The sequence below is a fragment of the Hyaena hyaena genome, unplaced genomic scaffold, assembly GCF_003009895.1.
Source record: "Hyaena hyaena isolate Hyena2069 unplaced genomic scaffold, ASM300989v1 scaffold_10, whole genome shotgun sequence".
In the NCBI taxonomy this organism is placed as follows: Eukaryota; Metazoa; Chordata; class Mammalia; order Carnivora; family Hyaenidae; genus Hyaena; species Hyaena hyaena.
In genome coordinates, this window is record NW_024080642.1 from 3,425,112 (window position 1) to 3,443,528 (window position 18,417).

Below are 18,417 nucleotides of genomic sequence, written 5' to 3' on the forward strand. Positions count from 1 at the left end.
GAGGCCTCTGGAAAGGGCACTGTGTTAAATGAATTCCCTCCTTTAAAACTAATAATTATTGTGTAGGCTAGCTCTTTAGAGATGCTAAAATTACTAATGTACCATTTGGCAACCATTATAGTAATAGTTGATTCAGGCAGAAGTTGTCATTGGAGACTCAAGGTAATGGGTCAGAGTTTGATGAGGAATAGAACAATTACACGATTAGAAAGGGAAAACATAGTAATTTGGCAATGTGGCAGCCCCACAGACACCTCATCCAAGTGATCAAAGGTCACCAGAAGTGGGGAAGATTGACATCATGCGCCTCCTCGTGCGATGCACTGAGGAGGCACCGTTTCTGAGTTATGCTGGGTAACTGTCTTACATTAAAGAAGTCTCAAAAGACATTGACAACTAAATGTAATATGTGGTCCAGAATATTCCTTCCTTGCTATATAGATCATTGACATTTCTTTCTTCTAGTATCTCGTTACAGAAATGGTGTGTAGGCGGCGCCTAGGTGGCTCAGTTGGTTAAGCTTCTGACTCTTGATTTCGGCTCAGGACATGATCTTCTGGTTCGTGAGATTGAGGCCTGCGTTGGGCTCTGTGCTGACCGCATGGAGCCTGCTTGGGATTCTCTCTTTTCTTCTGTCTGCCCCTCTCCTGCTTGCACGCTCTCTCTCTCAAAAATAAATAAACATTGAAAAAACAAAAAAATTAAAAATAGAAGAAGTGGTGTGTTAAGCAGAAAAAAAAATTAACAGGTTGAATATAATACTATAGTCAGTTTCCTTCCTGTTTTATTTACCAGGTTTATGTGGATTTTTAAGAGTGTTGTGGATCGGGGTTGGTGTTTGTTTTTGTTTTTGTTTTTTTTTAATATGGGATGTATGCCTAATTTGCATGTCATCCTTGCACAGGGGCCATACTAATCTCTGCTACATTCCAATTTTAGTATACTTATATTTAGTAGATTTAGTATTTGCTGCCAAAGCAAGCACTGGGTTGGTATTTTCTAAGCAGTAGTCAGGCACGATAGGTTCTCTTAGTTGAATTACAATTCCAGCTATTGAAGACTTAAAAATTATAATTCTTCATTATTTTACCAAATTTTCAGTCATTAGGAGAAAGAGTCCTCGTACTGCTTAAAAATACTAGAATGCACCGTTTAAGAGTTTCATGAGCATGTAGGAAAAGAAGTAGTGATCACTAAGATTCATTTATGAAGTCATGGTTTATATAGTTTTTAGACAGGTTGGTAGAGGACAGGAATGCTTCATTTTTAGGAAGGCAGTTTGATGAGTGTCTGATTTCTTGTGGACAGGATAAAAAGTAAACTGAGTGATTATGGATAATTAAATAATTTTGAATAATAATTGGATGCTGGTCTCATAGGTGATTTCTCGTGTTATATCTGTTGCCTATCTGTTCTGTCCTGTTCTGAACTTTAATTAATAATTTGGATCAAGTCATTGATGACCTATAGATCAGACTTTTAAATGAAACAAGTCCAGGAGAGACAGCCAAAGCATTGATGGCTGAAACAGGAACTGAAAGATAATGGTAGCCAAGAATGACAGCTGGAATCACCAAAATAAATTTGACAGGAATAAATTCTACAGGGATAGCCAGTCGCAGGTGATGGGTAGTAGGGGCAAAAGCTTTAAGATAATTCGTGGGGGCACCTGGGTGGCTCAGTTGGTGAAGCACCTGACTCTTGATTTTGGCTCAGGTCATGATCTCACAGGTTCCTGAGTTCAAACCCCAAGTCAGGCTCCGTGCTGACAGTGTGGAGCCTACTTGGGATTCTCTCTCTTTCCATCTCTTTCTGCCCCTCCCACACTTGCTCTTTCTCTCTCTGCCTTTCTCGAAAATAAATTTTAAAAAGAGTTTAGAATCCTTTACTGAACCATTAAAAAAAAAAAAGATAATTCACAGAAAACCACTTGCAAAATGGCCAATTGGACATATTTAACAAATTTAATGCTTTGTTTCCTTTCATTTGATTTAATATGTATCATTTGGGTTCAGTCAGAAAAATGGAAACCATACTAGTATGTCAAACAAGGAAATAAAATTCAAGGAATTGGTTTTATAGGTGTTAGAAGACTAAAAGGTAAAAAAGGGAGACACTGAGCTATTAAAAGAAGCTACAGAAGGCAACCTCTATACCAAGAGCCTTTTAAGAAGCAAAAGGGAAGCTACTTAACGTTGAAGCTACAGCCCCGAGCTGGCTGACTCTCAGACTTCTGAAGAGAGGACACTGTTCAGCTATTGTTTAGCTACTGAAATCCATATTACTAAAAGATGTCCATTTCTATAAGAAGCCAAAATAAATAGACTGTGGTCTTTATGTTGAACTACATGTGATTAACATCTGAATGAACGTCTCTTCCATCTTGAATTTGGTTCTGAAAATAAAGCATAAAACTAATTTGACTATGGTTGTGTTAATCTGTACCCACCCACCCACCCCATCTTTAAAATGGCTTTACCACTAATTAGCCCTCCTACCAGAGATGTATTGCCGAGTGATCTCTCAGAAAAGATGTTTATAAATTTAGAGAAGGATTTAAAAAAAAAAATGGCAGATGAATTGGATGGGCTAAACATTCTCTTTGATTATAGGTGTATACTTTTTAAAAAACCTTTCTCACTGATACCTTAAACATTGTTAAGTGGATTGAGTAGTTTAAGATAAAGATAAGTGTCGTGCTCTCAAACATTGGAGAACAAAGTTTGGAATTGATTTCTCTTTTTTTTCCTCTCCCCAAATATTGCTTCTTTAGGTCAGTAACAGATCCAAGAGATGGAAAGAGAGTAGCACTCAAAAAGATGCCCAACGTCTTCCAGAATCTGGTCTCTTGCAAAAGGGTCTTCCGGGAATTGAAGATGTTGTGTTTTTTTAAACATGATAATGTAAGTGAAATTTCTGTTTGGAATAAACTATTACCTACGCGTGCTTAATTGTGTTAATAGAGAGCAAAATAGAGTTAAAAGGGAACGTGCAAGTTATTAAGGAATTTGGAAATCTGAGATGAATTAGACCCTATTTGTAAACAATGACCCAATTGAAGTGAATTCTAAGATGTTTTGACCAACAGATAAAAATTAATGTAAAGCAAATGTTACCGTTTAGCTGAGGAACAGTACTAATATTTAACATAAAAGAGTGTAATATGTAGTCTGAGTGATGTAAGTAGAAATAATTGGTCCCTGATTTTAAATGCTTTATTTGTTTGTTTTTTAATATTTATTTATTTGTGAGAGAGCACAAGCAGGGGAGGGACAGAGGGAGGGAGAGACACAGAACCCGAAGCAGACTCCAGGCTCTGAGCTGTCAGCACACAGCCCAATGCGGAACTCAAACTCAAGAGCCACAAGCTCATGACCTGAACCAAAGTCAGATGTTTAACCGACTGAGCCTCCCAGGCGCCCCTTTAAATGCTTTATTTTTAACCTTTAATAGTTTTAATCAGATTAACTTAAAGATGTAGGAAAACAGTGTCTTCTCTTAAAAAACCATATAGCTGTTAAAGTAACATAGGTTCGCTTATTTATGGCTGTATTTAAAGATGTCAGGACTCATGAGTGAATAGAATCATTGTGGTTTGAAAGATCGCTTCTCCTCAGCTAACCCTGAATTAAACATTTGATACATGTAAAATTTACCTGGGGATGTTAGCATTGGACTCATAGGTTTTCAGTTTCATGTGAAAAGAAAAACTGCCTCACCTTCTGCATTTGGTTTTCAACTTACATTATTTTAATTGCTAAAATAAAAACTTTATCAGCAATATAATACTTTCTCGTGAGTCTGACTGCTTGTTTGTACGGGAACCTTTAGAACTTTGGCCAAAGTGTAGATCTCACTTTAAGAGAAAAATGTTTAAGACTTTGAGGTGTTTGGTAAAACTAGGAATATCCAACAAATATATTGACTTGAAACTCCTCGGTTGGGCATATTTTATTGATGACGCCTCTTGGAATCCATTTTCCTTAACACTTTTTAAAAAAGGTATTGCTGTCTTTCAGTCAGTTGGAACTGCCTAAAAATGTGTTTGTTTCAGTGACTTTCAAAATACCACTTTTATGACTTGCCCCACAAATTTTGTAAGCAATTTAGAATTATGTCTAGTGCTCGCTTATTTATTTCTTGACTTTGAGTACCACCCCAACATCAGAGTACAAACCCTTCTTTACATGGTTAGAAACTCAAGTAAAGGTATCCGCGGTGAGAACATTTTTTGAAGGAGGCATTAAGAATTTGCTTACTAAGGATTTCAGTGGTTTATTATATACTCAGACCCACCTTAGCTTCTTTTACAAAGAAAGGATGGTGCAGAGTCTGCTATCTATATATATTGGTTTCTTTGCTCATGACTCATTGCTATAGAGTAATTAAGTTACAAAAGTAGTGTTAGGGAGTCCTGTAGGAAAAGAAACTAAATTTAAAAAAAAAAATTTGTGTGTGTGATGACAACTTTTCTTTTTTCATTTTTTAAAATGTTTATTTATTTTGAGAGGGCATGAGCACAGGGAGGGGCAGAGAGAGAGTGAGAGAGGGAATCCCTAGCTGGCTCCACCCTGTCAGTGTAGAGCCCGACATGGGGCTCAGTCTCACAAAGGTGAGATTATGACCTGAGCCGAAATGAATACGAATGAGTTGCTTACCCGACAGAGGCATCCGCGCACCCTGAAACAAGCTAACTTCTTGAAAATCGTACCTATTAAAGCATAGCAACCAATTGGAGCTCCTGAGCTCTATGATAAGAGAGTGCTTGTGACTTCTGTGGGAATATTCAAAAGTGAGACAGTAATTGGAGATGAAAATGGCATGGCACCACTATTTTATACATCCTGGATTTATGCTGTGCTCCGAGATCTATCTCCAAAAGCATCTCAGGGCCACGTACCTGGTATGTGTGGAATGCCAGTCTAAGAGGCCACTGGTATTTGATGTAGTTAAGGCAACAAATGTTTATTAATTGTGTCCTGTGTAAAGGGCGTACTAAGTCATCCGGAGGATACAGAAAAAGTGTAAATATCCCTTTTTGAGGGATCAGGTATTTAACACTTGTTACTGTGTGTCAGGATGTATGCTAGATGCTCTCCCTACATTAATTCGTTTAATCCTTAAAAACCTTGTCAGATAGTGCTTGTTATCCGTACTTGGCAGAGGAGGAAACCAAAGCTTAGAGTTAAGTCACTTGCTCAAGGTCAAGGTGGCACAAGATTAGAGTCTAAGTTTGTCTTGCTTCAGAGCCCACGTTCATTAATTCGATAAACATTTATTCTGCATATCCCATATTCCTAAACGACTTTAGCTTCTAGGGCTTTCTACCCTTAAGGAGTTTAGTAATGTGATAAATACTCTGATTACAGTGCTCTGTGAGGGCTGCCTGCGTGGTTAAGCATTAATGCAAGATAGTCTGTGTTCTGTGCATGGCAGAAAGGGAGGCAGCCAGACCTAGAAGTATATTATAGTCACCAAGGTGATCTTTAAAAAGCAGATTCATGGGTCTCATCCCAGACCCACTAAATTAGAATCTCTGGGGTTGAGGCCCACGGAGCTGTATTTTCTGCAAGCTCATGTGAATCCTGCCACACAGCATTATGCTTTCATAATATTAAGAAAAAGAGAGATTGTTGTGGACTTAGAAGCTCAAATGTGCTTTCAGCCTGGTGGAGATAAACCTTAAGATGAGCCCTTTGAGATCACAATTTGCTTAAAAGAAGAAAAAAGGAATGTCATGATAAAAATGGCATTTAGAAAGATTAACGTGGCCACTGTAGGAAGTTTGGATTTTAATTTGGGTGGCTTTTAATGTGTCAGGGAATAGCTACAAAGCCCTGGGAGGCTTTGGATTTTCTTTTGAACAGAACCTTCAAAGTCACTATGTCAGGGGCGCCTGGCTGACTCAGTCGGTAGAGCATGCAACTCTCAATGTTGCGAGTTCAAGCCCCACATTGGGCATAGAGCTTACTTTAAAAAAAAAAAAAAAAAAAGTCATGTATGAAATTCATTGATTTTAGCTGATCTGATTGATTGACACACACACACTTTTTTTTCTTAAAGGACAGGTGGTTCATCATCATCTTAAAGATAGATCACCTTGATGTAGCAAGTTAGGGAAATAGTCATGGGTTTGGGTTTAACTTTTTAAAAATTGTTGTTAGTTAGGCTTATCAATGGAGGCTAGGCAGAATCTGAGCTGTTGTAACATCTGGTGAAAATATTCTCTATTTCACCCACCTCTGCACTTGTATGCATGTACATGAGCACGCATAATTGTCGTATTACCATCATGGAAGGGGCACGATTGAGTTTTGTTGTTGTTGTTTTCTTCAATTTCGTGCTCCTTTGAGAATCTGATGAACACTGTGACTCCCCTTTTGGAAAAATGCACATACACATAATATTTATGTAATTTGAGGCTTTCACTAGTCCTCTAAAGCCCAGTCAGAGCCCCCTTAGGGTCCATTGATTCCTGGGAAGAACCCAGCAATACAAATCTGGGGCTTTTTCTTGCCCTTAGGCAATAGCACTAAGGATGCAGTAGGCTGTCAGTCTCTTTGAAGAATGAGTAAGTCAGTGAAAGTGACAGAAGAAAAGAAATCTCCGACTCTGGAATGATAACCTCAGTGATCTCTCTCTTGGAGTTACTTTTCCCAGTCTTTTCATTCTGGAGTATTCTTGAGGGATAGAGAAGACAAAGAGGAGGTAGTAGAGGCAAAGAAGAATGATTTGTTTTTCTCCGTATAGTCTAACTTAACTCAGACAGGGCCTCGGGTTCATAAGTAGGATAAAGAATCATACCAGCGTGGGACCAACAGGACCCTTCTCTGAATGCTGACATGCTGTCTAGCCCCACACATTATTAATGCTAATATTTCTGCTACTGAGGAGTGAAAAGGCAAAGCATGCTGTAGACTAGGTTACTTTGCAGCAGATTTGGAAAATGTTGTTTGCTCTCTGCCTAAAATTTGTGGCACTGGGCAGATTCTTAATGTATTTAAAGTAGCAGAGTCTCTTGTGCCCATGAGTTGGAAAACTCAGTTTGGTTAATATGCATGTTCTCCCCAAACAGACTTATATATTCAGTGTAATCCCAGTCAAAAACTCAGCAGGGTTGGTATGTATGTGTGTGAGGAAATTGACAAACATTCTAAAGTTTGTAGAGTGCATAAGGCCTAAAATACTCAAGACCATCTTGAAGAAGTTGAACAAAGTCTATTTTATAACAAGTATGTAAATTAATTAAAAATAAATTGTAGACTTTAATGTGAACGGTAAAAGAATAAAGTTTTTGTTATAAAGCAGGAAAATATCTTTTCATGACTTAGAGATAAAAATTTCTTAATGAAACAAAGCATTGACCATTAAAAAAAAAATTGCTAAACCGGACACAATTGACCAGTTTAATGCTTGTCAAAAGTTAAGAGAATGACAAGGTAGACCTCAGACATATATTCAACAAAAAACTTGTTTTCAGAATATATTATGTAATGGACAGCTATAAATATTTAGCATTTGAGAAGACTATTAGAAATAAATATTTTACTTGACATTTTTTGGACTGTAAATCCTGTATCTGAACATCATGTATCTTTTTTAAAATTTTCTTAATGTTTATTTTTGAAAGAGAGACAGAGTGCAAGTGGGGGAGGGGCAGAGAGAGAGGGAGACACAGAATCCGAAGCAGGCTCCAGGTTCTGAGCTGTCAGCACAGAACCCGATGTGGGGCTTGAAGTCAAGAACCATGATATCATAACTTGAGCCAAAGTTGGATGCTTAACGGACTGAGCCACCCAGGCACCCCTAAATATCACATATCTTATAAAAAGCTTCTACAAGAATTTTTGCCCATTAAAAGGCTTAAGAATGTCATAAAAGAGGAAAACCAGTGGCTAATAAGCATATGACAAAGTGCTCAAAGTCGTTAATCATCAGAGAAAGGTAAATTAAAACCATGATGAGATACTAATATACCCACCGGATTAGCTAAAATCAAAAAGACTGACAATACCTAGTGTTGACAAGAATATAAATGAGCTGAAGTTGTTAACATTGCGGTTAAGAGTATAAATTTGTAAAATCACCTGGGAAAACTGGGAAAAGCTCCTACTAAAGCTAAATATATATACCTACCCAGTGATCCAGCAGTTACACTCCTTGGTATACTCAGGACAAATTACATGTCCACCAAAAGACACATACCAGAGTGTTCATGGCTGCTTTATTCATAGTATCTAGAAATTGGAAACAACCCAAATGTCTGCTGGCAGTACTCAAGATAAGTACATTGTGTTATATTCCACTCACACACTGGTATATTACACATCAGTAAAAAGGATGAACCACTGATCCACACGTCAACAGGGATGAATTCATAGGCATAAGAGTAAATGAAAAACGATACATAAAAATGGAAACAATCACCAAGCTCTACTACCATCTACATTTGACAGACATAGAGCTTGCCTTTGCCTTCTTAAAGACACTTTAGAAAGAAGACAGCTGAGATTTGAATCATTCTTTATGATTTAATTTGTATAAAAGTTCAAGGACAGGCAAAATGAGTCTGTGGTAATGGAAATGAACATGGTGATAACATCTGAACAGGGATGGGTTTTGACTGGAAAGGGACAAGGGACCTTCTGGGATGCTGAAATGGTTAACTTCTTGATCAAATTTTAACCATGGAGTAAAAATTCATCAGATTACATACTTTGTGTAAAAGTAATCAAACTATACACTTAGGATTTGCATACTTTATATTACAACTCTATTAAAAATAATAGTAATTACATAGTCTCTACCTTAAAGAACTTAAAATCTGCTGGGGGGTGAGAATGGGGCAGGGAAAGCTCCTTTGCCAAACATGGGATTTAATGACAAGTTAAATTTCTAGTTTCTATGATCTTAAATAGATTAGGATTGTTTATAGCAGTTTTATTGATAAAGGGCTAAGAAAAAGAAGCCATGTACACATCATGTAACCAATTTATAGTGAATCTTAACATCACAGAGGTTGAAATTCTAAAAAACAGCCGCCATAATGGGCTTTTGTCCAGTTCTTAAAAGATCTGAGAAATGTGCTAAGACACTGTTTGGTAATGCCCACGATTTAAGGATGTATTTTAGTTCATTTTTTCATTTGACAAGCCTGGTTCCCCCCCCCCCCGCTTTTTTTTTTTTTTTTTTTTTTTTTTGTATTTGAGATCCTTTGAAGAGTTGGTGGTATTTTGGGATACTTTGACTCTTTACAAGTCAAAGTCTTTACAAGCCTCCTCCTATTTACATCATAAGGCTAATCCCACACACTTCATTCCCACAAATAATGGTGGGATTATAGAGGGACTCAGGCTATTTCAGTAGGGAGTCAGGCATGAAGTCTGGAGCTTGAAACTGCCACTGTTCCTTCTCACTTATCTACATCACTTCTGAGATTCCTGGATCATTTCTGCTGATTTAAGCATGGGTTTTGACCCCTGGAAATAATGGCAGAATGCCACCCTCTGATACACATTTTGAGGTAAAACAACGGTAATATAAAAAACAGGCATTTAAAAAATTCCAAGCAGAGTTTAAAATATTGCATCTTTGAAGCTAACAACCCCAGCTAAATGCTTTAGTGCAAATGTCTAACCCCGTTTTATATGGCTTTTCTACAAAAAGCCTCATCAACCCTGGAATAAGAAAGCCTCATTCTTCTCCATCAGGTTTTAAAATGTATGGTTGTCACTTTCTCCAGATAACCTCTAATTATAGCAGATAGATTTGAAGTGTAAAATAGCTTTGTCTAATGGACGCTGTCACTCACCGCATTCCGGTTTCCCCCAAGACAGAACATATGTTGTTCAGATACAGAGTTGAGAGTCCGAAAGGTGTCAAGTAAAACACTAATTTCTAACTGTCGTCTTCAAGCATCAAATATTCATGTTAAAAATTGCTCCATCACGTAATGAGAAATGAATTGGAGTGAATTTGTGACACTGGCTAATTACAGGGTTTTAAACTTATAGAATGAAATAATTTATCTCGCGTATGATAAAAATTATGTTTTGAAGAAACTGGAAAATCTGTCATCTTTCATCTGTACCAAGAGTCTGAGTGTAAACATTTGAATTCAGAAAGATCAAGATTCTTTATAAATCATCTGAACTATTTTCAAACTTTTAACTGTAACTGGTTTTAAAGTGTGCGTAAAGACTTTTTCATGACCAGAGGTTTTAGTTTACATTTAGAATTTTAAAGCAACAATTGCTAGGCTGAGAAAAAACACCTTTAAAATGAGTAGAGTTTCTTCCATATGTAAATTGCAAGGAGAAAAGAAAAGGAGAAATCTGTAGGTTAAAACTTAAAACACAAATCAACCATAATATGTAAATCTTATTTAGCTCCTGATTTCGACTAGAAAACTTTAAGAAAAGAAAACTGGAAATTTGAGGACTGGATGTTCAGTGGCATTAACAAAAAAAAAACATAACATTTTTAGATTTGATCATCGTATTTTTTAAAGCGTTTTGTCTTTGGGGCACCTGGGTGGCTCTGTCGGTTAAGGGCCCAACTTTAGCTCAGGTCATGATCTCACAGCTTTTAAGTTTGAGCCCCACGTTGGCCTCTCTGCACTCCCCCCACTCTCGTGTGCACTCTCTGTCTCTCTCTCAAAATAAACATTTTTTAGAAATCTAAAAAAATAAAAAAGTGTTGCCTTTTACTGATTTAAGCACATACTGATGTATGGCTGAAATAAGTCTGGTATTGGCTTCAGAATTACATAGGGAGTGTAGAGGGTATAGATGGAATAAGAATGGCCACATGTAGAAACTAAGGCTGGGTATTGATTCCATGAGGATTCTTGGTACTATTCTGTCCACTTTTATATGTTAGAAATTCTCCATAATAAGAAAAAAAATTTTTTTTCTTAAAACATTTGTGCCACCCAGGGGTGCCTGGGTGACTCAGTTGGTTAAGCTTTGGACTTCGGCTCAGGTCATGATTTCACGGTCCATGGGTTCGAGTCCTGCGTCCGGCTCTGTGCTCCTCCCCCATTCATGCTCTGTTTGTCTCTCTCAAAAATAAATAAAAACATTAAAGAAAAATTTGTACCACCCAACTTATTTCCTGATAAATAGCTTCTATATCCTTTGAGCCTGGTATTTCTCATTAGTTAGATAGGTTCAGATTCTTAAGTGTGACATCATAGATGGGACTTAACATGAATAGCTGGACAGCTGGTAGGGGAAGAAGGCCTATTTGTTATGTTTCAAAGGCAGAAGTGACATTGGTAGTATGCTGCTTTTATAAAGGAGTTGAATTTCAGATGCCTTAAAGTCTTTTTTTCCCACCCTAGTGTCTTCTTTTTTCGTACTTGGAATAAAATCCAAACTGCTTAACAAAAATTTTTAAAGAGATTTTATGTGCTGTCTCCCCTGCCTTCCTCTTCTGTTTCATCCCAGTCTATTTCCCTCCCACCCTCTATGTTCCATAAGCACTGGCATTTCTGTTTCTAGAATTTGCCTGGTTCCTTCTTGCTGATATCAGTGCCTTGTATTACCTACTCACTGCCCCACCAACTCCTATTCAGCCTTCTGCTCTTCACGTGAAACTCGAGGGAAACTTTTTCTCCCCATTCCTCTGGACTTGTTCCCTTCAAATAATACGGGGTGCCTGGGTGGCTTAGTCGGTTAAGCGTCCGACTTTCGCTTAGGTCATGATCTCGCGGTTCGTGGGTTTGAGCCCCGCGTCGGGCCCTGTGCTGACTGCCAGCTCAGAGCCTGGAGCCTGTTTCAGTCTGTGACTCCCTCTCTCTCTGACCCTCCCCTGCTCACGCTGTCTCTCTCTCTCTCCTAGAAATAAATAAAACATTAAAAAAAAAAACAAATAATAGATGTCATAATCATAGTTGTGTTACTGTTCGCTTGCCTGCTTGTTTAATGCCTTCCTTTCCACTTGTCCTGAAAGCCGGGATGATACTCAGAATAACTGGAGGGCCTACCACAGTGCCTGCCAGGTAGAATATACTTGGTAAGCATTTTTTGAACAGTGGAATAAAGAAATGAATGGTGGGAAAGGCTCCTCATGCTCTCAGAGCAGCACTGATTGTTAAAAATAGGGCGTTTCTTTTCAACACATGCTCAGTGAAGGGGTCTAGTAGCATGTACTAGAATCCATTTGCCCCTCTCATTTTAGTTGAGACAGAAGTATTCTTTTGCATGATAAGTGTACAAACCCATCTTCATATTTAGGACTATTTCATGACTAGCAAATGTAGTTCATCTCGGTGGACAACTGTAACTAAGTCTTAAATCGTTAAAGACTTAATAGTATTTACTTGCATTTATGTCATTTTGCTTCCTTTTCAGTTCTCTGAATTTGACTTTTTTTTTTTTCCCTTTTCTTAGGTACTCTCTGCCCTTGACATACTCCAACCTCCACACATTGACTATTTTGAAGAAATGTATCCTAACCAGGGAATGTCAAAGAAGGGGACGGTTTTTTATTAATTGGTTCTTCTAGCGCCTTTTGGGGTCCATGCTTTAAGGTATAGAAAATCTCATCCTTGCAAAGGTGGTTGAGTACCTAGGACCAGGTAATTTTGAAATCCCAAGTATGCAACAGAGAGCCATATTAACAGTATCTCCTGAACTGCAATACCATAAGACAGTACACAATCTCCACACAGCCTTATGAGATAGGTTATTACCATCCCCATTTTGCAGATGTAACCAGTGAGGCAGCTGCGTTGCGTGGAACTCAAGAAAGTGCTCTTTCTTGTTAACCTGTCAGTTAAGAAGCTAATACTGCCCTTTTTTTCTGCCACTTGGGGTAAGGTGAAAATTAAAGAGATCATGCAAGTCTGTGCCCCAAGTTCTTTGGAACAATGGTGGTGGTGGTGGTGATAGTCATTACTTAACAAAGGTTTCTATCAGGTGCCAGGCAGTTCTAAGCTATTTACAAATGAGTTTATTTAATCCCTGTGCCAACCATCTGGGAAAGATATGATTCTTCCCATTTTACAGAAGAGGAAATTGAGGCACAAAGGATTTTGAAAAAACAAAAAAACCTTGACCAAGATCACAGAGCTAGTAAATACTGGGACTGAGGTTCAGGTCCAGACATTCTGACTCTGTGGTCTTTATTTCAACTCCTACCTATATGATGCTCTCAGGATAGAGGCATGAACATTATGTTCCTACTGTTAATGTGTAAAAAAGCGTATGTTAGGTGTCATAAGTGATAATAAACTGTGAAATACTGCCTAGTTATAGCTCCGGGGACTGTGCATGAAAAAAAAAACCATTGGGGCATAGGTTAGCCCTAGGCAAAGCATTACCATTTATCACTCTGTGTGTAACTTAGTAAAACTTTAAGTGAAAGACAGGAAATCTGAAATCCTTGAATTCAGTGAGCTTGTGATAGTGCAATTTATTCACGTTAGGCCTATGACTTAGAATGGAAACCAATATAAAAGCACGATACCTTTTCTGACTTAGGAGTGAGATAAAAATCTCATTCTTACCCAGGTGGCAGGTAATTCTGCACTAGACAATTATCTTTGATAATTTCCTTAGTAACTGGGAACAGTGAAGAGCTTCCCTAAGGGAAAGAGAATGGCTGAGCTGACTGGGGAATTGGGAAGCATGAGGTGATAGAATTGTCACTGATCAGCACTGCTGGGATGTTTTGATATGATAAACCAAAAGCTCTTGAACACTATAATCTTCGGTGTTGCTTCAACCCACGGATCTTTTATGGAATTAATAAAGTTAATTAACTCCGTGGACTTGGGGTGCTCCAACCCTGTACACTCGAAAGAAAGGACTGGGCCTTGACTGGCTTCTGGCTGATAAGAGTGTCCCTGTATATACCTGAGATCATGGGCCCGGTCAGCTGGTTCTGACATACGCTTTTTTAAAAAGTACAGAATTATCCTAAGGACAGAAGACTTGAGAATGTTCTTTTTACCTCAGCCAGCTACAGGTCAGTAGTAGCAACTTCGGAGAAAGCATTGATGATTCCATTTCTCATAGACTTCCTGAAATTACCCAGCTCCTCCCTGAAGAAGGGAACTCCCACTAGTGGGAGTGGGGCCTTCCTTGTGTCATTCATCAGAAGTGACTTCCTGTACCTGGTCAGGAGTCACCCTCTTTGTCCTTCTAGTTGGTGGGACAACTTCTGATGCCTTCTCCTTACTCGAAGGCATTCCTGTGAATCAGTGTAATGCTCTCTCTGCCTGTTCGGAAATGAGGTTGCTGACACAGGCCTTGAAATTAGAAGTCATTGTGTCCGGGTCCCCAAGATCACCCTCCGGTTCCCTGATTTGCTGAAAGAACTCACAGGATCCAGGAAGGCTGTCCTACTCTGGCTACAGTTTATTACAGCCAAATGACACAAATTAAAGGAAAGGAAAGGAAAAAGGGATACAGGCGGAGTCCAGGGGAAGCCAGGCACAGCGTTCCAGTTGTCATACAGTGGGATTGCACAGACCTTGCTTCGTTCCCCAGCGACAGCGCACAACAGTACAGGCGAATGTTGTCAGACAGAGGCTCACCTGATCCTTAGTGTCCAGGGCTTTTATTGGAGGTCAGGTGGGTAGGCCTAGAGCAAGCACAGGGCTGACCTTAGCTCCTCAGTCTCCAGCCCTCCTCCCTCTTCCCCACCCAGAGGTGAAGCTAATACAGCTGCCCCAAGGACCCAGGCAAACAAAAACAGGTGGCACCATAAGTAGTATTGTTGGCGTAAACTCTCTGGGGTGACCAAGCCTCCACTCTACTAAGACACTCTTTTAAGAGGCAGGATATGGTAAGACCTCAGAGGTTATTTCCCAGGAGCTGGTCTTGAACTAGTCCCAAAAGGGTTTGGGCATCCCAGCTCTGCTGAGTTAACCCTTTATTGCACAGAGGCCACCTGTGGGGAAAGAGTGTGTTCAAATATGATAATTGGTGTGTATGGGTATATTTAATAAATGCCAGATATATTTAGATTCTTTTCACTGAACACTTAACTGATTCATAATGTTCATTTTCTGTCTTACAGTTCAAACATGAATTGTTTATATCAGGCATTAATTTTTTTATGCTTGGGTTTGTCATTCTTTTAAAAAAAAAAAAACACGTGTGCTTCCATAAGCTAGTAGTTCTCAATCACTTAACATTATTGACCATAATTGGACTCTGGGAGATCCTTGATTCATTATTATTTCAAATCTTTGCAGAGCAGAGGAAAAGTTAGCATAGTTTTGGTTTAAAACCGTGAGTGACATAAGTGGTATAGTACCTGTTGGTGGCTAATTTCAACCCATTTCATTAGTTGGCAGAATGTTTCTGTGAAATTCCTCTCTCTGGAGTTGAATGCTGAATGAATGCTGAAAAGTCTTTGCCATAAAGTATTTGTGGAACTGTCTGGTATACCATTTACTTGAATGTTTTATTTTTTTAGTTTTCTTTTTTGATTTATTTAAGTAATCTCTACACCTCATATGAGCCTTGAACTCACGACCCTGAGATCAAGAGTCACATGCTCTTCCGACTAAGCCAGCCAAGTGCTCCTAAAAGTTTTGCTTTTTTATTTAATTTTTTACCTTCAAGTTAAAAAAAATTGACACCTGTTGCTTTCATTGTAATTAGTTGGCTACAAAAGACTCTTTCAAACCTAAACCTCACTTATTCTTGTTTAATGTTTAATTTTTAGCTCTATGTAGAACCACACACAGAATAAAGGTGTTTTCCACTGGTGGTGGTATTTGGAAAACATTGAATCCTTTTACATAAAAAGGAATCATTCCTATAGCTGCCCCAGGATCATAAAGACTCTTCGGAAGGCATGAATTAGCCTGGAGTACAGGATACTAACCATTTGTGTTTTAGAAGAGCTATTAAATGGAAATATAAGAAATGCCTTAATTACATATAAGCTCTGCTTTTGGTGATTCTTTTCATATCCTCAAATATGGAGTTTTTGTTGTAACCAAAGCAAAAAAAAAAAAAATCCCTTCTGTCCCCCTCTGAAAAATAATAAAGCTCACTACCTAAACACAAAAATATTGAAGATTAATACTATCTCAAGCTCATATTTGATTTCAATTTAATGTATTATTCATCTGTGTCAGCATCTCCTTCTGTAGTATCTCAAAAACATGGCTTACGTATTACATGTGGTTTTAGACATTGGGGTTTTTTTTGTTTGTTTAAATTGGAGGATTGTTGTGTCTTTGCAGATTTTAGAGTGGATAATATTTTGAGTTTTAAATGTATGATCATAGAATTGTGCTTTGAAGATACTTTTTGAGGTCTGTTTGAGGCTCTGTCATTTTAGGTAAGTTCTAAGCATGTCGCTATGCATCTAATGGATGTTTTAATATTTAAAGTTAGTTGACAAAGGAATCCGTTCATAGTCAAAAGTATATATTTATCATATTATGATTTAATCCTCCACTGTACATAGAGTACCACATCACTGCACTTTTTTCTAAGATTAGAAAACTGTGATATTATGTTGCTATGTAATTTAGTGCAGAACATTTTAAATTGGGAGATCTCTTTAAACTGATGAAATAGTTAATACCATTTTAGAAAATCTGAGGTCTGTGAACATTTTGATGTTATCAGATGTATAAGAGTATAAGCATGTAGTATTATGCAACTAGTTAATCATGTTTTTCCCTGAAACTGTAATAAAATGATTACATCAGTGCCCACCAAAAATTTGGCCTGAGTTTTCAAAGATCACGCATCTGTAGACAGCTCTCTTAAGCTCCTTAAGTGTAAAAAGACAATATCTGGATTTTAACTGTTTGCAAATCTACCTAAAGGGTACAGCAGATTTAGCATGAGTCATATATGAGAGGACCAGTAAATTCTACTGTGATCTCTGTATCTTGTAGCTATTCTGTTTTTGTATTTTTAAAATCTGTCATCGCGGAAAATATATTCTTTAAGAACTAAGGAAAGTTCTATATTTTTTTAACCAAACTTTTAGCTGTTAAAGGATTGCATTATTCATTTTGCACTTTGAGTTTCTATTTGGAAACCTGTATGAAAACGTTTCGGCACTGAATTACTTTGAGCCTCCTGAAATTTAACCTAAGAGAAACCAGTTATAAGTAATTATTTGATTGAATCATGCTTCAGTCAGGATTCTGAATTGTGTCCATACACATGCCCTTTCCAAGAAAGTACTGGATGCCTGCTGGACTAGAAATAAAAATTTGGCTCTCTTTGGGAAAAGTTTATTTTGAACTTGACACACAATGAAACATAATCTTAGTGTTTTATGGAGAATATGGGTAGAGCCGATTTTCTGCCCTAGAAGCAATGTCAGCCTAAAACCGGTGGAAAGGAGCAGTCTAATGGGTGGCCATGTGTCCTGGTTCGCAAGGACTCCCAGATTTTACCTGAGGTCCTGGTATAATTAATAATTAAGAAGTTCCTCCTTTTACGTTCGCAAGTGTCCCTATTGGGTTATAGGTTTGGCTTGTGCAGGCATCGTTTAAACAGGAAATCTCTTGTCATAAAGGCAGCGAGGGGGCCCATTTTGACCAGTTGAGAGCCCTTGGGAAGCAGAAATGTAGTTTTGGGCCCCCAGATGCGGTCCTTCAATTTTAACTGATAGTATATATATACTGTATTTCATAGGAACATCTTGTAATTTAAAGAATGCACAATACATGATTCCTTGGTACTAGGAAACAGCTCTACAACCCGCAGGGAATCTTGGGAGTCTGTGAAGAGCTAAGAACAAACAAAGTGAAATATGTATATGCATACATAAGTGCACTCTTACTCTGCATCAGACAGTACCGGCAAGAACCAGGAATCTGCATCCTAGGAGCTTTGAAGAGTCTCATATTGTTAGAATTTCCTCTTGACTTATTCTGTAAACAAAAATGTCAACTGTGTGCCTAGAACCAGAAATTTTTTTTCTGTTTTGCTCGCTCTTGTGTTCCCCGCTCTTAGAACAGTGCCTAGCACATAGTAGATGCTAAATAAGTGTTTGTTAAATGAATGAGCAAAATAGTCTCTGTGCTCCAAGTTTATAATCTAGTGGCTGATATGGTCATATAAGTAATAATTATCATATAGGCTGGGAAGCAGTGCAGTATAAAAGAATTAGCAGATCCTGAGAGCTTTCGGGGTCTCGTGGTCACTCATTCCCATTTTAGTTTCCAAGCTGGATTACTTGAAAAGCATTTGATGATTTAAAACGAAAACAAAACCTGTTGCTTCTACCCACTGTCCCCAACTCTGGCTCCTTACCTCTGAAGCCCAAAAGGGAAAACAAAGGAAAAGTTAGTGGAACGATCCCGCCGAATTCCTGACTTTAACTGCCACTTAAGTCAGTCTAGTCAGCCTTATTTCTTCATTCAGCCAAACAATTACTACTACTTTGGTTTTAAAAAAAAAAAAAAAAAAAAATTTTTTTAAT

At 38.1% G+C, this 18,417-nt stretch overlaps 1 protein-coding gene and 1 pseudogene across 1 annotated transcript in view; one reads left to right on the forward strand and one right to left on the reverse strand.

Moving 5' to 3' along the window:
- Positions 1–18,417, forward strand: part of NLK (nemo like kinase) — a 168,833-nt gene that overhangs the window by 92,877 nt on the left and 57,539 nt on the right. The window contains exons 2-3 of the mRNA XM_039253362.1: positions 2,774–2,903; positions 12,396–12,451. Coding sequence (XP_039109293.1) covers positions 2,774–2,903; positions 12,396–12,451 — 186 coding nt within the window. The remainder of the gene's footprint in view (positions 1–2,773; positions 2,904–12,395; positions 12,452–18,417) is intronic.
- Positions 860–959, reverse strand: LOC120246733 (annotated as a pseudogene).